The sequence below is a fragment of the Pongo pygmaeus genome, chromosome 1 (genome assembly GCF_028885625.2).
Source record: "Pongo pygmaeus isolate AG05252 chromosome 1, NHGRI_mPonPyg2-v2.0_pri, whole genome shotgun sequence".
Classification (NCBI taxonomy): domain Eukaryota; kingdom Metazoa; phylum Chordata; class Mammalia; order Primates; family Hominidae; genus Pongo; species Pongo pygmaeus.
The window spans coordinates 24,246,190-24,264,966 of record NC_072373.2 but is presented as its reverse complement, the minus strand read 5'-3'; the positions used below and the strand labels follow the sequence as shown (position 1 = coordinate 24,264,966).

General features: G+C 44.2%; 1 protein-coding gene across 2 annotated transcripts in view; it reads left to right on the top strand.

Annotated features, from left to right (window-relative positions):
* Positions 1-18,777, top strand: part of DNAH14 (dynein axonemal heavy chain 14) — a 510,612-nt gene that overhangs the window by 410,848 nt on the left and 80,987 nt on the right. For both annotated transcript variants that reach the window (XM_063672417.1, XM_054474368.2), the window contains exons 62-65: positions 8,219-8,378; positions 9,797-9,928; positions 10,315-10,410; positions 18,585-18,725. In XM_063672417.1, coding sequence (XP_063528487.1) covers positions 8,219-8,378; positions 9,797-9,928; positions 10,315-10,410; positions 18,585-18,725 — 529 coding nt within the window. The remainder of the gene's footprint in view (positions 1-8,218; positions 8,379-9,796; positions 9,929-10,314; positions 10,411-18,584; positions 18,726-18,777) is intronic.

Sequence of the window (18,777 nt, the reverse complement as noted above, 5' to 3'; positions counted from 1 at the left end):
CTGGGAAGTGAGGAGCGCCTCTGCCCGGCCGCCCATCGTCTGGGATGTGAGGAGCGCCTCTGCCTGGCCGCCACCCCGTCTGGGAGGAAGTGAGGAGCGCCTCTGCCCGGTTGCCCCATCTGGGAAGTGAGGAGCGCCTCTGCCTGGCCGCCACCCCGTCTGGGAAGTGAGGAGCGCCTCTGCCCGGCTGCCACCCCATATGGGAAGTGAGGAGCGCCTCTGCCCAGCCACCCCTTCTGGGAGGTGAGGAGCGCCTCTGCCCAGCCGCCTCGTCTGGGAGGTGAGGAGTGCCTCTGCCCGGCTGCCCCGTCTGGGAGGTGAGGAGCGCCTCTGCCTGGCCGCCACCCCGTCTGGGAGGTGAGGAGCGCCTCTGCCTGGCCGCCACCCCGTCTGGGAGGAAGTGAGGAGCGCCTCTGCCCGGCTGCCCCATCTGGGAAGTGAGGAGCGCCTCTACCCAGCTGCCACCCCGTATGGGAAGTGAGGAGCGCCTCTGCCCGGCCGCCCACTCTGGGAAGTGAGGAGCGCCTCTGCCTGGCCGCCCACTCTGGGAGGTGAGGAGCGCCTCTGCCTGGCCACTCCGTCTGGGAAGGGAGGAGCGCCTCTGCCCGGTCACCCCGTCTGGGAGGTGAGGAGCGCCTCTGCCCAGCCGCCACCCCGTCTGGGAGGAAGTGAGGAGCACCTCTGCCTGGCCGCCCCGTCTGGGAAGTGAGGGGTGCCTCTGCCCGGCCGCCACCCCGTCTGGGAGGAAGTGAGGAGCACCTCTGCCCGGCTGCCCCATCTGGGAAGTGAGGAGCGCCTCTGCCCGGCGGCCACCCCGTATGGGAAGTGAGGAGCGCCTCTGCCCGGCCACCCCGTCTGGGAGGTGAGGAGTGCCTCTGCCTGGCCACCCCGTCTGGGAAGTGAGGAGCGCCTCTGCCCGGCCACCCCGTCTGGGAAGTGAGGAGCGCCTCTGCCTGGCCACCACCCCGTCTGGGAGGAAGTGAGGAGCGCCTCTGCCCGGCCGCCACCCCGTGTGGGAAGTGAGGAGCGCCTCTGCCCGGCCGCCCTGTCTGGGAGGTGAGAAGTGCCTCTGCCCGGCTGCCACCCCGTCTGGGAGGAAGTGAGGAGCACCTATGCCCGGCTGCCCCATCTGGGAGATGAGGAGCACCTCTGCCCGGCCACCCCGTCTGGGAGGTGAGGAGTGCCTCTGCCTGGCCGCCCCGTCTGGGAAGTGAGGAGTGCCTCTGCCTGGCCGCCACCCCGTCTGGGAGGAAGTGAGGAGCGCCTCTGCCCGGCTGCCCCATCTGGGAAGTGAGGAGCGCCTCTGCCCGGCCGCCACCCCATATGGGAAGTGAGGAGCGCCTCTACCTGACCACTCCGTCTGGGAGGTGAGGAGCGCCTCTGCCCAGCCGTCACCCCGTCTGGGAGGAAGTGAGGAGCACCTCTGCCCGGCTGCCCCGTCTGGGAGATGAGGAGCACCTCTGCCCGGCCGCCCCGTCTGGGAGATGAGGAGCACCTCTGCCCGGCCGCCCCGTCTGGGAAGTGAGGAGCGCCTCTGCCTGGCCGCCACCTCGTCTGGGAGGAAGAGAGGAGTGCCTCTGCCCAGCTGCCCAATCTGGGAAGTGAGGAGCGCCTCTGCCCGGCCGCCACCCCATATGGGAAGTGAGGAGCGCCTCTGCCTGGCCACTCCGTCTGGGAGGTGAGGAGCGCCTCTGCCCGGCCGCCCCGTCTGGGAGGTGAGGAGTGCCTCTGCCCGGCCGTCACCCCGTCTGGGAGGAAGTGAGCAGCACCTCTGCCTGGCTGCCCCGTCTGGGAGATGAGGAGCACCTCTGCCCGGCCGCCCCGTCTGGGAGGTGAGGAGTGCCTCTGCCCGGCCGCCACCCCGTCTGGGAGGAAGTGAGGAGCACCTCTGCCCGGCCGCCCCCTCTGGGAAGTGAGGAGCGCCTCTGCCTGGCCGCCACCCCGTCTGGGAGGAAGTGAGGAGCGCCTCTGCCTGGCTGCCCCATCTGGGAAGGGAGGAGCACCTCTGCCCAGCCGCCACACCGTCTGGGAAGTGAGGAGCGCCTCTGCCTGGCCACCCCGTCTAGGAGGTGAGGAGCGCCTCTGCCCGGCCGCCCAGTCTGGGAAGTGAGGAGCACCTCTGCCCGGCCGCCCAGTCTGGGAAGTGAGGAGCACCTCTGCCCGGCCGCCCTGTCTGAGAGGTAAGGAGTGCCTCTGCCTGGCCGCTACCCTGTCTGGGAGGAAGTGAGGAGCGTCTCTGCCCGGCCGCCCCGTCTGGGAAGTGAGGAGCTCCTCTGCCCGGCCGCCCCCTCTGGGAAGTGAGGAACGCCTCTGCTCGGCCGCCCCGTCTGGGAAGTGAGGAGCGCCTCTGCCCGGCCGCCCCGTCTGGGAGGTGAGGAGCGCCTCTGCCCGGCTGCCACCCGGTCTGGGAGGAAGTGAGGAGCGCCTCTGCCCGGGCGGCCCCGTCTGGGAAGCGAGGAGCGCCTCTGCCCGGGCGGCCCCGTCTGGGAAGCGAGGAGCACCTCTGCCCGGGCGGCCCCGTCTGGGAAGCGAGGAGCGCCTCTGCCCGGCCGCCCTGTCTGGGAGGTGAGGAGCGCCTCTGCCCGGCTACCCTGTCTGGGAGGTGTACCCAACAGCTCCGAAGAGACAGCGACCATCAGGAGCGGGCCATGAGGACGATGGCGGTTTTGTTGAAAAGAAGAGGGGGGAAGTGTGGGGAAAGGAAGGAGAGATCAGATTGTTGCTGTGTCTGTGTAGAAAGAGGTGGGCATAGGAGACTCCATTTTGTTCTGACTAGGAGAAATTCTTCTGCCTTGGGATGCTGTTGATCTATGGCCTTTCCCCCAGCCCCATGCTCTCTGAAACATATGCTGTGTCAACTCAGGGTTAAATGGATTAAGGGCGGTGCAAAATGTGCTTTGTTAAACAGATGCTTGAAGGCAGCATGCTCTTTAAGAGTCATCACCACTCCCTAATCTCAAGTACCCAGGGGCACAAACACTGCAGAAGGCCGCAGGGACCTCTGCCTAGGAAAACCAGAGACCTTTGTTCATGTGTCTATCTCCTGACCTTCTCTCCACTATTATCCTATGACCCTGCCACATCCCCCTCTCCGAGAAACATCCAAGAATCATCAATAAATACTTCATAAATTAAAAAAATAAAATAAAATAAAAATCCCAGTTGTAACATTAGCATTTGCAAAATGTTACCACTGGGGGAAACTAGGCAAAGTGTAAAAGGAAACGCTATTATTTCTTACAACTGCATGAGAATCTACAAATATCTCAATAAAAATTTCATTTTAAAATAAAAAAAAAAAAAAGCAGAAGTCTGCACCATTTCTGTGTTCTCAATAAATCTTATTGCCTAAAATATTAAGGAATGTTGAACTAAATACGTGTATTTTCTTTTAGCACATTAAAGATGCCATTCCATTGTCAAAAAAAAAAAAAAAAAAAAAAAAAAAGCCAAAATGGACAAATGTGATCTAATTAAACTAAAGAGCTCCTGCACAGCAAAAGAAACTACCATCAGAGTGAACAGGCAACCTAAACAATGGGAGAAAACGTTCGCAACCTACTCATCTGACAGAGGGCTAATATCCAGAATCTACAATGAACTCAAACAAATTTACAAGAAAAAAACAAACAACCCCATCAAAAAGTGGGCGAAGGATATGAACAGACACTTCTCAAAAGAAGACATTTATGCAGCCAAAAGACACATGAAAAAATGCTCATCATCACTGGCCATCAGAGAAATGCAAATCAAAACCACAATGAGATACCATCTCACACCAGTTAGAATGGCAATCATTAAAAAGTCAGGAAACAACAGGTGCTGGAGAGGATGTGGAGAAATAGGAACACTTTTACACTGTTGGTGGGACTGTAAACTAGTTCAACCATTGTGGAAGTCAGTGTGGCGATTCCTCAGGGATCTAGAACTAGAAATACCATTTGACCCAGCCATCCCATTACTGGGTATATACCCAAAGGACTATAAATCATGCTGCTATAAAGACACATGCACACGTATGTTTATTGTGGCACTATTCACAATAGCAAAGACTTGGAACCAACCCAAATGTCCAACAATCATAGACTGGATTAAGAAAATGTGGCACATGTACACCATGGAATACTATGCAGCCATAAAAAAGGATGAGTTCATGTCCTTTGTAGGGACATGGATGAAATTGGAAATCATCATTCTCAGTAAACTATCACAAGGACAAAAAACCAAACACCGCATGTTCACATTCATAGATGGGAACTGAACAATGAGAACACATGGACACAGGAAGGGGAACATCACACTCTGGGGACTGTTGTGGGGTGGGAGGAGCGGGGAGGGATAGCATTAGGAGATATACCTAATGCTAAATGGCAAGTTAATGGGTGCAGCACACCAGCATGGCACATGTATACATATGTAACTAACCTGCACATTGTGCACATGTACCCTAAAACTTAAAGTATAATAATAATTTTAAAAAAAGAAAAAATGCTGCCAGTTAAACTGTGATGTGCTGTTTGTTATAAACTGAATCTCAATCTCTTTGATGTAAAAATGTGCATCTTAAAATTGACAAAATACAATATTACCTGGCCTGCAGTTCCAAAAATAAAAGGACAATGTTTACACATTATAAACGGCTGCTTGTACCAGTTTAGCTACAGCTTTTGGGAATGTACTAACACATATCTGAGACTGCAAAGTTGGACATTACCACAAGGTGTCACTACAGGAAGTGCAGGAAGTGCTTCCCCTTGCCGTGCCCTGTCCCAAACTTGATCCGGGTTAGGGCTAGGGGTTAATGATTAAAGAGAATACATAAGAAAATACAGGAAGAAATGAAACATTTTAGGCTACAAAGATCTGAGCCTATTAGTGCTAATTTGAATCTTTGGGTGAGATAATTTTTAGCTTGAGCTCCCCAACTCAACAAACAATGGGAACCTGCCTATAACATCTTGGAATGTGTTGAGTTTTCCACTATTTGTAGAAAATAGTATTTTAATAAAAGATGTGGAAATTTGGAGCAAACCTACCATGATATTTATAACATATTATTAGCTTTTGTGATAAGAATAGAAAATAGCAGAATTTTTTTGATCAATATATTTTTATGATGAACAGATCATATTACAATGCTGAAGTTAATACCCCTGAAACTGAAAAAATGCAAAAGAGAAACAAGCAAGAGAAGGAGGGAGAATTCTTGACTTCTTTTCCTTTCATTCATATGCACTCATTCTTATGCACTCATTTATTTATTTATCAATTCAGCAAATATCTTGAGCACACACTAAGTGCCAGGCCCTGTTCTGGGCACTGAGGTTGTAGCAGTTAACGGTTGTGGAAACTGTTTCTGATGAGGTGATATTGGAGCAGAGAACTGAATGAAATTTGGAAGTAAACTAGGCAGGTATCCAGTGGAAGAGTGTTCCAAGCAGAGGAAATGGAAAGCACAAAAGTCTGAAGACAGAAATGTGCTTCTTGGGTTTCAGGAACTGCAAAAGACCAAGATGACTAAAGTTCAGTGAGCAAGAGGGAATGTCAGGAGATGACATTAGAGAAGTAACAGGGGCCAGTTCTTCCCCAACACAGCCCCTCATGTACCTCATGACTTTGTTCCAGAAGGTTCTATCCTCTTAGCTTTTTTTTCTAGCAGATATTCCCTAGAGAGTGATCAGTTCAAATTCCCTTTAGCCTAATTTCTGAGGGGCAGTGTTTCATAGTGGTTAAGCTCATGGGCTCTGATACCAAGCTTCCTGGCTTGGGATCCTGGCACTGCCACTTTCTAGCTGTATAAGCTCTCTGTGCCTGAGCTTCCCTTTTGTGCAATAGTGATTGCAGATGTTGAAAGGACTGAATGAGTTAATACAGGTAAAATGCTTGTAACAGAGGCTGGCATAAGGCAAATGCTCAATAAAGGTTACTTTCATGATAAGAGATTTCCTCTGATCAAGTAGGCCCTTTTCCCTGCCCTAGTAGTACTACAAAAGCTAAGAAAACCAGCCTTGTCTTTGAACTCTTTGAGTATGTCTTGTTTGTTGTTTGTTTGTTTTTAAAGATCCTCCTTTGTTATATTGCTAATGTGTATTTCACTTTGCTCACTCCAAAATGCCACACAAATGAGGATGCCTTATAACCTGATCTCCACTGCTATTCTTGGACATGCAGCAGAGACATCTAGCAGATGCACAGCTTAGTCCATTCTCTTTCCAAGCTGCTATTTCTATCATCAGAATGCCAACAATTGCCCCATTATACTTTCATCCTTTGCCATTTTGCAACATGAACCACTAGAAGCAGAAAGCAGATAGTAGAAAATGCAGACTGGAGAAAATGAGGAAAGATCCAAGACAGACTAATTCTGTGAAGTAATAAAGAATTTTAAAGCAAATTTCCAGTAGACACGTCTCACTTTGAATCAAATATTTATTCCTGGAAAGTGGCACAAAGATTGAACTACAATCGGTTTAATCCTGTTTCCCCTTTAATTTAAATTAAATTTCCTAGATAATACATTTTATCCTAGTATTATATTCACATCATATTTGTTTTAAATAGAGTCAAACCTGGGTAAAATTGAGGAAAGGTTCCTTATTGGAGCTCTCACTTCTCCTTTGTGGACCTTTTCTCTTTTTCTAGTTCCTCTGTTATCTTTCCCATTATTTCAAAAAGGCCAAGCTGATAATCTCAGAAAAGCAACCTGAAAAAATTATTTCAGAATAAGGTGCTAATGCTTGAATTATTCAAATGTGAAGATGATCTTCATTTTAAAATTAGACTGTTAAAGAGACTAAAGATTAAATCAAATGAACACATAGGTTAGAATTTCTAGTTGTACAGACACTGGGGCCTGCCTGAGGCTGAAGGACGGGAGGAGGGAGACAGTCAGAAAAAATAACTATTGCGTACTGGGCTTAGCACCTGGGTGATGAAATAACCTGTACAACAAACTCCCATGACACAAGTTTACCTATATAACCAACCTGCACATGTACTCCTGAAACTAAAATAAAAGTTGAAAAAAAATTCTGGTTGTGAAATTCAAGGCAGGGGACCTTCTTGGTAAGCCCTGTGGATAATGTCATGCATATAAAGTTGGCTTGGTTGCCTTCCTTCTTTGGGAAGTCTGTGCGGTTTTCACTTGGGGAGGCTCATTACCCATGTGTGGACCTACCCTGCCTTGTTCCAAGTTCCGAATGCTGGTGCACAGCAACCATCACCCCCTTGTGATTTCTCTTTGAAACTTGCTTCTTATAAATGTTATTCTGAACCTGACTTTCCAAAGCATCAACTTCTTACCTAACAGTCCAGTGGCACGTCAACTGATTAAGACATAGTGAAGAGACCGCCTCCAATGTTCCAATAACAAATACATTATTAATGACTTGAAAGACAAATTCCCATCCACCCTTCCTCCCCTGACTCTGTTTTATCTGTGATTTTTACAGTGGGAATCTTAGATCAGGAAGAAGAAATGAGAGCATGTGTTTAAGGGGAGTTGGCTGTTATACCACTTCTTAAGTCACAAGAATACGGCTGACTCCCAACGCGTACACATGTACAGTGTCTCTGTGAAGCAGTCATCAGGAAATCAGCCCTGGACTGAAATAAGAGAGGGGTTTCTATACAGTGAAGACTTTTTTTTTTTTTTTTTTTTTTTGAGACAGTGTCTCACTTTGTCGCCCAGGCTGGAGAACAGTGGAGTGATCTTGGCTCAGTCCAGCCTCTGCCTCCTGGGTTCAAGCAATTCTCCTGCTTCAGTCTCCAAGTAGCTGGGACTACAGGCACCCGCCACCATACCCAGCTAATTTTTTTATTTTTGTAGAGGCCGGGTTTTGCCATGTTGGCCAGGCTGGTCTCGAACTCCTGACCCCAAGTGATCCGCCTGCCTCAGCCTCCCAAAGTGCAGGGATTACAGGCATGAGCCACCATGCCCAGCCCAAGACTTTTTATAATAAAACTAATTAGCCTCTAACTCAGATGTAGTACTTATTTAAGTTTTATGCATTTCATCTTCCTAAAACTATAATATCCTTATATTTAAGATACCCAATTTTTAAAAGATACCTAAGTAATTAAATAGCTATATGTTGACAAATAGTTTTCCTTATCCAAATGTGTGTTAAAAATCTGTGTATATTGTCTTCTGAGATATTTACAGGGTGCATTTCATTTTTAATTGTGAAGTTGGTGAGATTTTCATCATCTATTACAGAGTATACACACGGCCTCCCTTCCTTGTACTGACTGTCATGAATGCAGTGTGTATTCTTCTGCAAAAGAAACCTAACTGGGCAACGGCAAAGTTACTTCTTTCAGAAACTGGTTTCCTGAAAAAATTGATTAACCTTGACAAGGACAGCATACCTGATAAGGTAAAAAGTTGATCTCTAATTGATGCATCTCATATTTACAGTCTGTGGGATCAAACAGACCACCTGCCATCTAAATTGTTCTATTCTTAGATGGAGAAACTATTTTCTAGGAAAATAGCTCTATTCTTCCAGTCAAGAGAGGAGTTGCCTAGTTGGATAGGGAAAAGAAATCCCAGTCTGAGAAAAATTTCATTCTGATTATGGCTCCCAAAAGTAGATGAGAAATACTGTATATCTAACTCCAAACTGTGTGATACCATTTAGAAATAGAGGTGGACCTGTGGGCATGTGACACAGCTAAGGTAGAGAACATCCTCAGTGAGCCCCAGCATGCCCCAGGCCATACCACCATTACTGACCAGACCGACCTTTGAATAGGGACTGTGCCTTGCCAATATGCCGCCTGGGGGACAGAAGGAAGAGGATGGTATTCCTAGTCACCTCACACCTGAAGTGCACAAGGAGACTTCAGAATTTTTAGATATCAAATTCCTGAAGCTGGAGAAAGTTAACCTGTTTTGTTTTTGTTTTAAAAGTTTCTTTTTAAAAAGTATAGCAAAGCTACTGCAACAACAGTAGCAATAGCAGGATGTTAACAAAGGCTTTTTCTCTCCTGATACTAGGTTTTGTTGTTGTTGTTTTGTTTTGTTTTGTTTTTTGTTTGTTTTTTGTTTTCTGTTTTGAGACGGAGTCTCACTCTGTCACCCAGGCTGGAGATCTCAGCTCACTGCAACCTCCACCTCCTGGGTTCAAGCGATTCTCCTGCCTCAGCCTCCCGAGTAGCTGGGGCTACAGGTGCCTGCCACCATGCCCAGCTAATTTTGTATTTTTAGTGGATACATGGTTTCACCATGTTGGTCAGGCTGGTCTCGAACTCCTGACCTTGTGATCTGCCCCCCCCCCCCCCTTGGCATCCCAAAGTGCTGGGATTACAGGCAGGAGCCACCTTGCCCAGCCACTAGGGTCATTTTTGTACCCAGGCATGTGTCTTTGATTCTACTATTAAAGATAAGTTAATTTTTATGTTTTTTTAGACAGAGTCTCACTCTGTGCACTCGCTGGAGTGCAGCAGCATGATCTTGGCTCACTGCAACCTCTCCCTCCTGGGTTCAAGTGATTCTCGTGCCTCAGCTTCCCTAGTAGCTAGGATTACAGGCGTGTGCCACCATGCCCCGCTAATTTTTGTATTTTTAGTAGAGACGGGATTTCACCATGTTGGCCAAGCTGGTCTCGAACTCCTGACCTCTGGTGACCCACCCACCTCAGCCTCCCAAAGTGCTGGGTTTATAGGCATGAGCCACTGCCCCCGGCCTGAATATTTTAATATGAAATAAAATTTCAATCTAGTGTAGACTGGGGAAAACTTCAGGTGAATAATATTTCTTTCTCATGTAATACATTAACTGTGTTCTCTCTAGGTTTTTGTGAAGCTAAAAAAAATTGTAACCTTACCTGATTTCAACCCAAACAAGATTGCGCTGGTTTCTGTTGCTTGTTGCTCCCTGTGCCAGTGGGTTATAGCTTTGAATAACTACCATGAAGTACAGAAGGTATGCTTTTCCTCCTAAACATCTGTCATGATTTGGAAGTGGCACATCAATGTCCCAGAAATAATTTTTATTTAGCAATACTCAAATGAACTTGAGTGGAAAGGATACCTAAGGAGAAACACTTTAATCAAGTATGTTATTCTAACTCACACAGATGTCAAGTGCTCCCATTAAATTTGTTATTTATTGACAACTATGCTAGTATTTGTGTATTTCATTTTATTGTTTCACCATAATAGGCTACTTTGTACCCCACATATACATATAGTCCTAGGAAAGTTTAATTGTAACAATTGACATCTGTAAATGTCTTTCAAATATAAATGGCATTTTTTACAGTAAACCTGACGTTTTTGACACTTAAATGTTCTGACATTCTCTTTAAGGTTGTGGGCCCTAAACAAATCCAAGTAGCTGAAGCTCAAAACGTCCTTAAAATTGCGCGACAAAGACTTGCTGAGAAACAAAGAGGTTTACAGCTGGTAAGAAATACAGTTCAGTTCTCAAAATAAGACAAAACACCAGGACAATGTAATTATCTCAGGAGAGCTTATCAGTTTCAGATAAGATGGAAATAATAATATAGGTAGTGAAAAGATTGTGAGGATTAAGTAAATAATATTATTGGTAATATTATTAATAATATATATAAAACTTGTAGTGCCTACCACATAATAAAACACTCTATAGAGTTCATTATTATTGTCTTTATAATATTTTAATTTACTATTTCACCAAATTTCTCTCAGGAGATCTTTACAACTTCAGTTTACCAAAGCCTTAAACAGTATCAATCTGTGTTCTTTTTTTTTTTTTTTTCCAGTCTGTGTTCTTTAAAAAAACTGTACTTTACTGGGCACAGTGTCTCACGCCTGTAATCCCAGCACTTTGGGAGGCTGAGGCAGGTGGATCACCTGAGGTCAGGAGTTTGAGACCAGCCTGGCCAACATGGTGAAACCCCATCTCTACTAAAAATACAAAAATTAGCTGGGCATGGTGGCAGGCGCCTGTAATCCCAGCTACTTGGGAGGCTGAGGCAGGAGAATCTCTTGAACCCAGGAGAAGGAGGTTGCAGTGAGCCGAGATTGAACCATTACACTCCAGCCTGGGCAACAAGAGCAAAACTCCGTCTCAAAAAAAAAAAAAAATCCAACTGCACTTAACCTGTTTATATCATTACCCTGTTGCTTTGTAAAGGCATGATTATTCCTTAAATGTCTTGATTTTAAATTAAAATACAGTAACATTATCATTATGAGAACTGGAACTAGAATTGATATCCCTGTTACCTATTTAGCTCACATACATTTTGAGAGTGAGCAAAGTAATACATTTCAGAGACGGCAAACAGGCAAATTCAGTCCGTTGACATCTTTTGACTTATTACAGTCTTCCCACCCCTCACCTCATTTTGATATAATCAACATTTTAAAATATGGAGATTTTACTTAATATCCGATTTTCTGTCTTTTCCTGAAAACTCAGATAGCTGGCAACTCTGGGCTAGCATTCCCACTTGTCTGTAGGCAGCCCCCACTCACTTCAAGCGTTTCTGCTACCTGTTTGGCCCCATAGGCATTTCTGGCAAACTGAGATATATTAAAAAGGATTGGATATTTTTGAAGGAAAAAAACAAATTTGAACTGAATTTATATAGATATATCATTTCTTGCTGATATTTGTTGTAGCTTATAGTCTATAGAGTTTTGTTTGGATGGATGCTGATAATAGTTAATGTTTATTTAGCACTTACTGTGTTCCAAGCACTGTGGTCATTTAATCCTCATGTAATCCTCACAACAACATTTCAAAGTAGATGTTTATAAATGAGAAAACTAAATTTTAAAGATTTAGTAAATTTGTTCAAGATGTTAAGCTAATAAGTGATGGTGCCCATGTTCTAACCTAGGTCTGTCTAACTCTAAAGCCCACACACTTAACAGGCTTTTAAACTGCTACATTTTAAAATATTTATATCCAGAAGTGATATCCAAAATATCTAGCAACCAGTGTGGCATAGGCACCAAACTGATCAGAATGGACATTTGTCGTGCGGGTAGAAGCAGAGTCTTGGAGGCCTCCAGCTGAGTTTGAAGAGAAGGTATGGGGCCAGGGTAGGCAATGTGTGGCTATAGAGGTGCTTCCTGGGACATGGAGCAGGACCCTTTAGCAATCACTACAGAAATACGTCAACATTTTCACAGTTGTTGTGCCTGTGTAGTATATACCACTGAATATCAGCCCTATTTCTGTCTCAGAATGGAAGAAACCCAAGAAAGAAAAAAACAATTTCTTCAAAACTTTAAGAATAATACATTTAAACATTATACAATTTGGAAAAACAGGGCATTCAAGAAGAAATAATTTTTAGTTTAATGAAAGTGTTTGTTCCTTTTTTGCAACAATTACTAGAAACTCTATGTAAACAAATTTAAAAACCTGAAGGATATGCCCTGTTTTCTAGGACATTTTTAGTCACTGAAAGTCCATTTAAAAAAAAAACAAACAAACTTGAAAGCTTAAATAGTCCAAAAATCATGGATTTAAAAAAGAAGTCATAGATAGAACAACCAGAAGGAAGACAAGGAAACAGAGAACCTGAACAACTCAGTAAACCAACTAGACCTAACAGACATATTCAGAATACTCCACCCAGCAACAACAGAATACACATTCTTCTCAGTTGCACCTGAGATATTCACCAGGGTAGACCATATGTTTGGCCACAAAATAAGTCTCAATAGATTTTAAAAGACATATGCCATAAAAGCATCTTGTCTAGCAATAATAACATGAAGGTTGAAATTAGTAACTTTTTTTTTTTGAGACGGAATCTTACACTCTCACCCAGGCTGAAGTGCAGAGGCGCAATCTCGGCTCACTGAAAGCTCCGCCTCCCGGGTTCACGCCATTCTCCTGCCTCAGCCTCCCGAGTACTACAGGAGGCTGTAGTCCCCTCCTGGGACTACAGGCACCCGCCACCATGCCCGGCTAATTTATTTTTTTGTATTTTTAGTAGAGACAGGGTTTCACCGTGTTAGCCAGGATGGTCTCGATCTCCTGACCTTTTGATCTGCCCGCCTCGGCCTAGCAAAGTGCTGGGATTACAGGCGTGAGCCACCGCGCCCGGCCGACTAACTCATTCTTAAACAACCAGTGGGTCACAGAAGAAATCACAAGAGAAATCAGAAAATACTTAGAGACAAATCAAATGCAACAACCAAAACAAATGGGATACAGCAAAAGAAATTCTCAGAGAAATTTATAGTTGTAAATGCCTGCATTTAAAAAGAAAAATATAAAATCAATAACCTAACTTCACACCTGAAGGAACTAAACAACGAAGAACGAACCAAACCCAAAGCTAGCAGAAGAAAAGAAATAATAAAGATTAAAGATAAACAAAATAGAGAATAGAAAAAAAAATAGCGAAAATCAATGAAACCAAAAGTTGGTTCCTTGAAAAGATCATCAAAATGAACAAACCTCTAGGGGAAACAAAAAGAGAGAGAGAGAGAGAAGAAAGAATTTCTAGACTTCAAGACAGGTCTTTTTAAATGACCCAGTCAGATAAAAAAGAAAAAGAAGAAATAATTTAAAAGAATGAGAAAAGCCTTCCTCACATATGGGACACTATCAAGTGAAAAAATATTCAGATTTTGGGAGTTCCAAGAGAAGAGATGAGAAACGGCATCAAAACCTATTTAATAAAATAATTTCTGAAAACTTCCCAAGTCTTGAGAGAGAGGTAGACATTCAGATCAGGAAGCTCATAAATCCCCAAAGAGATTTAACCCAGTTTCTCTCTGAGATACATTATAGTCAAACTGTCAAAAGTCAAAGACAAAGAGAAAATTCCAAAAACAGCAAAAGCATTATGTTACATATAAGGGAATCTCCATCAGACCAACAGCAGATTTCTCAGCAGAAATTTTACAGGCCAACGGAGAATGTGTATTTATAACACTATCATTTGTTTTTAATTACAATATTTTCAAATGGTAGGGAGAAAAAGACAAACTGTACATTCCAGCCAGAGCCACATTACCTTCCATCTCTCAACCACAGGCTTCATGAGAAGTTTCTAGTATTTGAACTCATTAAAATCCAATTAATATACTTAAAATGTATATTTTTTACGCTTAATATTTTAAAATTTAGCTTACTAGTTAACTCCATCAGTTTTAAGCCCTTCGTGGAAATTTTCTCCTCACTCAGCTACATACTTCCTTCCAGTTAAAAATAGGTCTTTTATTTGCCTGGACCCTAATATAAAAAATATTTCTGGAAAATCTAAGGAACTTTGGGGAAAAAAACAATGCCAGAACTTATCAAATCACATGAACATTCATCAAAAACATTACCTTTGGGGACTGCAATGCTCATCATATAATAGACATTTCATATGTTTAAGTTAATCAATAGGCCCCATGCGTTAATATTTAAATAACTCACTAGGTCGTAAGTAACACGAGAGGAGTTTTCTCAAAGGAATCGAAATGGGTGAATGAGCAAGCAGACAAAAACAACATAACATATGAAAGTGCAAACAACCCATAATTGTTATGGGTGAGCCAGGAATAAATTCTAAATCATTAAACATGCCAAAAGTAGCATATATATACACATATAAATTAGGTATATATTTTCACCAGGATAGCATCTTAAAAAAAGAGAAATTACCAATCATAATAAGCACAATTTTGTCTTTATAATTGTGTTGTACATACCATGTTCAAGTCTCCCTGCTAAACTCTCAACTTAAAGGTTAATAAGACTGTAAGACCACAATCCAAGAGATGATATCAGGAAACTTAAAATTACTTCTCAAACAACTGTTATAAACAAACATCAGTGTAGATTTGACAAGGCTGAGACTTCATGACAGCTGGAAGTTGATCAGGATATTACACAATGCCTAGGATTTATACCCCTTTAAGGGAAGGGCCAAGGTACAAAGGATGTGAGCCAAATCCCAGAGACAAGAAGCTTAAGGAATGTTGGGGAGATAAGGAATAAACCAATTTGGATAAAGAGTAATACAATTGGAAAGGAGTAATAAAGGAGATGAAATTGGGAAGGAAGGTTGGGGTCAGGTTGTGGAGGCATTATTTGATAGCCAAAACTCTGGACTATATCCTTAATCCATTATTTCTGTAAGAATTCACCAAATGCTTTTGAGCAGGGGTGTAATCAAGATAAGTGATAATTTAAGAAAATTATTTTGGGGAAAAGACCATCTCTTCAATAAATGGTACTGGATATCTATATCCAGAAGAATGAAACTAGACCCCTATCTCTCACCATACACAAAAATCACATCAAAATGAGTTACAGACTTAAATCTAAGACCTCAAACTATGAAACTTCTTGAGAAAACATTGGGGAAAATCTCCAGGACATTGGTCTGGGCAAAAATGTCTTGAGTAACACCCCACAACCACAGTTAACCAAAGCAAACACGGGCTAATGGGATCACATCGAGTTAAAAAGCTTCTGCACAGTAAAGGAAACGCTCAACAAAGTGAAGAGACGGCCCACAGAATAGGAGAAATTATTTGCAAACTACCCATCTGACAAGGGATGAATAACCAGAATATATACAGAGCTCAAACATCTCTATAGAAAAAAATCTAATAATCCAATTTGAAAATGAGTAAAAGGCTTGAATGGATACTTCTCAAAAGAAGACATACCAATGGCAAAAAGGCATATAAAAAGGTGCTCAATATCATTGATCATCAGACAAATGCAAATAAAAACTACAATGAGATATCATCTCACCCTAATTAAAATGGCTTTTATCCAAAAGACAGGCAATAACCAAATGCTGACAGGGATGTGGAGAAAAGGGAACCCTTACACACTGCTGGTGGGAACGTAAATTAGTACAACCACTATGGAGAACAGTTTGGAGGTTCCTCAAAAAACTAAAAATAGAGCTACCATATGATCCAGCAATTCTACTGCTGGGTATATACCCAAAAGAAAGGAACTCAGTATATTGAAGAGATAACTGCATTTCCATGTTTGTTGCAGCTCTGTTCAAATAGCCAAAATTTGGAAGTAACCTAAGTGTCCATCAACAGAAGAATGGATAATGAAAATGTTGTACTTATACACAATGGAGTATTATTCAACCATTAAAAAGAATGAGGTCCTGTCATTTGCAACAACATTGATGGAACTGGAGGCCATTATGCTAAGTGAAATAAGCCAGGCACAGAAAGACAAACATGGCATGTTCTCACTTATTTGTGGGATCTAAAAATCAAAACAATTGAACTCATGGAGATAGAGGGCAGAAAGATGGTTACCAGAGGCTGGGAAGGATAGTGGGAAGGTATGAGGGAGGTAAGGATGGTTAATGGATATGAAAAATAGAAAGAATGGCTCCCTCTCCCTCTCCCTCTCCCCTCCCCCTCCCCCTCCCCCTCCCTCTCCCCTTTCTTCGGTCTCCCTCTCCTTCTTTTTTCGGTCTCCCTCTGTTGCTGAAGCTGGACTGTACTGCCGTGATCTCGGCTCGCTGCGACCTCACTGCCTCCGGCTCCTGTGATTCTCCTGCCTCGGCCTGCCAGGTGCCTGGGATCGCAGGTGCACGCCACCATGCCTGACTGGTTTTTGTGTTTTTGGTGGAGATGGGGTTTTGCCGTGTTGACCAGGCTGGTCTCCAGCTCCTGGCCTTGAGTGATCTGCCCGCCTCGGCCTCCCGAGGTGCTGGGATTGCAGACGGAGTCTCGCTCACTCAATGCTCAATGTTGCTCAGGCTGGAGTGCAGTGGCGTGATCTCGGCTGGCTACAACCTCCACCTCCCAGTCGCCTGCCTTGGCCTCCTAAAGTGCTAAGATTACAGCCTCTGCCCCACCGCCACCCTGTCTAGGAAGTGAGGAGCGTCTCTGCCTGGCCGCCCATCGTCTGGGATGTGAGGAGACCCTCTGCCTGGACGCCCCGTCTGGGAAGTGAGGAGCGCCTCTGCCCGGCCGCCATCCCATATAGGAAGTAAGGAGTGTCTCTGCCTGGCCGCCCATCTTCTGGGATGTGAGGAGCGCCTCTGCCCGACCGCCCCGTCTGGGAGGTGAGGAGCGCCTCTGCCCGGCCGCCCCGTCTGGAAAGTGAGGAGCGCCTCTACCTGGCCACCCCGTCTGGAAAGTGAGGAGCGCCTCTGCCCGGCCGCCCAACGTCTGGGAAGTGAGGAGCGCCTCTGCCCGGCTGCCCATTGTCTGGGATGTGGGGAGCGCCTCTGCCTGGCCGCCCATCGTCTGGGATGTGAGGAGTGCCTCTGCCCGGCCGCCCCGTCTGGGAAGTGAGGAGCGCCTCTGCCCGGCCGCCCCGTCTGGGAGGTGAGGAGCGCCTCTGCCCGGCCGCCCTGTCTGGGAGGTGTACCCAACAGCTCCGAAGAGACAGCGACCATCGGGAGTGGGCCATGAGGACGATGGCGGTTTTGTTGAAAAGAAGAGGGGGAAGTGTGGGGAAAGGAAGGAGAGATCAGATTGTTGCTGTGTCTGTGTAGAAAGAGGTGGGCATAGGAGACTCCATTTTGTTCTGACTAGGAGAAATTCTTCTGCCTTGGGATGCTGTTGATCTATGGCCTTCCCCCCAGCCCCGTGCTCTCTGAAACATGTGCTGTGTCAACTCAGGGTTAAATGGATTAAGGACGGTGCAAGATGTGCTTTGTTAAACAGATGCTTGAAGGCAGCATGCTCTTTAAGAGTCATCACCACTCCCTAATCTCAAGTACCCAGGGGCACAAACACTGCAGAAGGCCGCAGGGACCTCTGCCTAGGAAAACCAGAGACCTTTGTTCATGTGTTTATCTCCTGACCTTCTCTCCACTATTATCCTATGACCCTGCCATATCCCCCTCTCCGAGAAACACCCAAGAATGATCAATAAATACTTCATAAAAAAAAAAGAAAAGAAAAATAGAAAGAATGAATAAGACCTAGTATGTGATAGCACAACAGGGTGATTGTAGTCAATAATAATTTCATTGTACACTTAAAATAACTTAAAGAGTATAATTTGATTGTTTGTGACACAAAGGACAAATGCTTGAGGGGATGGATACCCCATTCTCCATGATGTGATGATTACATATTGCATGCCTGTATCAAAACATCTCATGTGCCCCCAAATATATATATATACCTACTATGTAACCAAAAATAAAAATAAAAAATTATTTTGTCAGCTATTCATGAAAATATGTTTTCCACTAACACTGTAAGGAAGGTTTAACAGTTGATTCATCATACAGCTTAAATTTAAAAATTCATTCAGTCCTCTGGTCTGTTCAGTACATCTGAAGTGAAAAAAAGTTCAACCATTTTCTTAGAAAAAGAATCTAAATAAGATATAAAATTTCATTTGCAAAAAATAAATCAGAAATTGATGAATCTACAAACGCTAGGATTGTAAAAAAAAAAAAAAAAAGCCTATTAAGGAAGCAAGATGGCATTTAAAAATATACAAATTTCAATATCAATGAATCATTTCATTTCTACAATGTCTATTTTCATTGGTAATATAATCCCTCCAGAAAGATTTTCCAGGATGTGAAAATGAAATGGTAACACTATATTTATATAAATGACAGCTAAAGTCTTGAAGCAAAATGAGAGTAAGATATTTTTCTCAATAATGAATTATCTTTCAGGTTGAAGAACATTTGCTGTTTTTACAGGCAGCTTACAAAGATACCATTGCTGAAAAACAACTATTAGCAAATCGGAAAACAATGGCCAGCAGGCGCTTTCAGTGTGCGTCAGTCTTACTAACTGTCCTGGAAGATGAGAAGGCATGACTTTCTTTGGTCTTATATCTCCTCCATAATTCCTACTGGGCCCAAC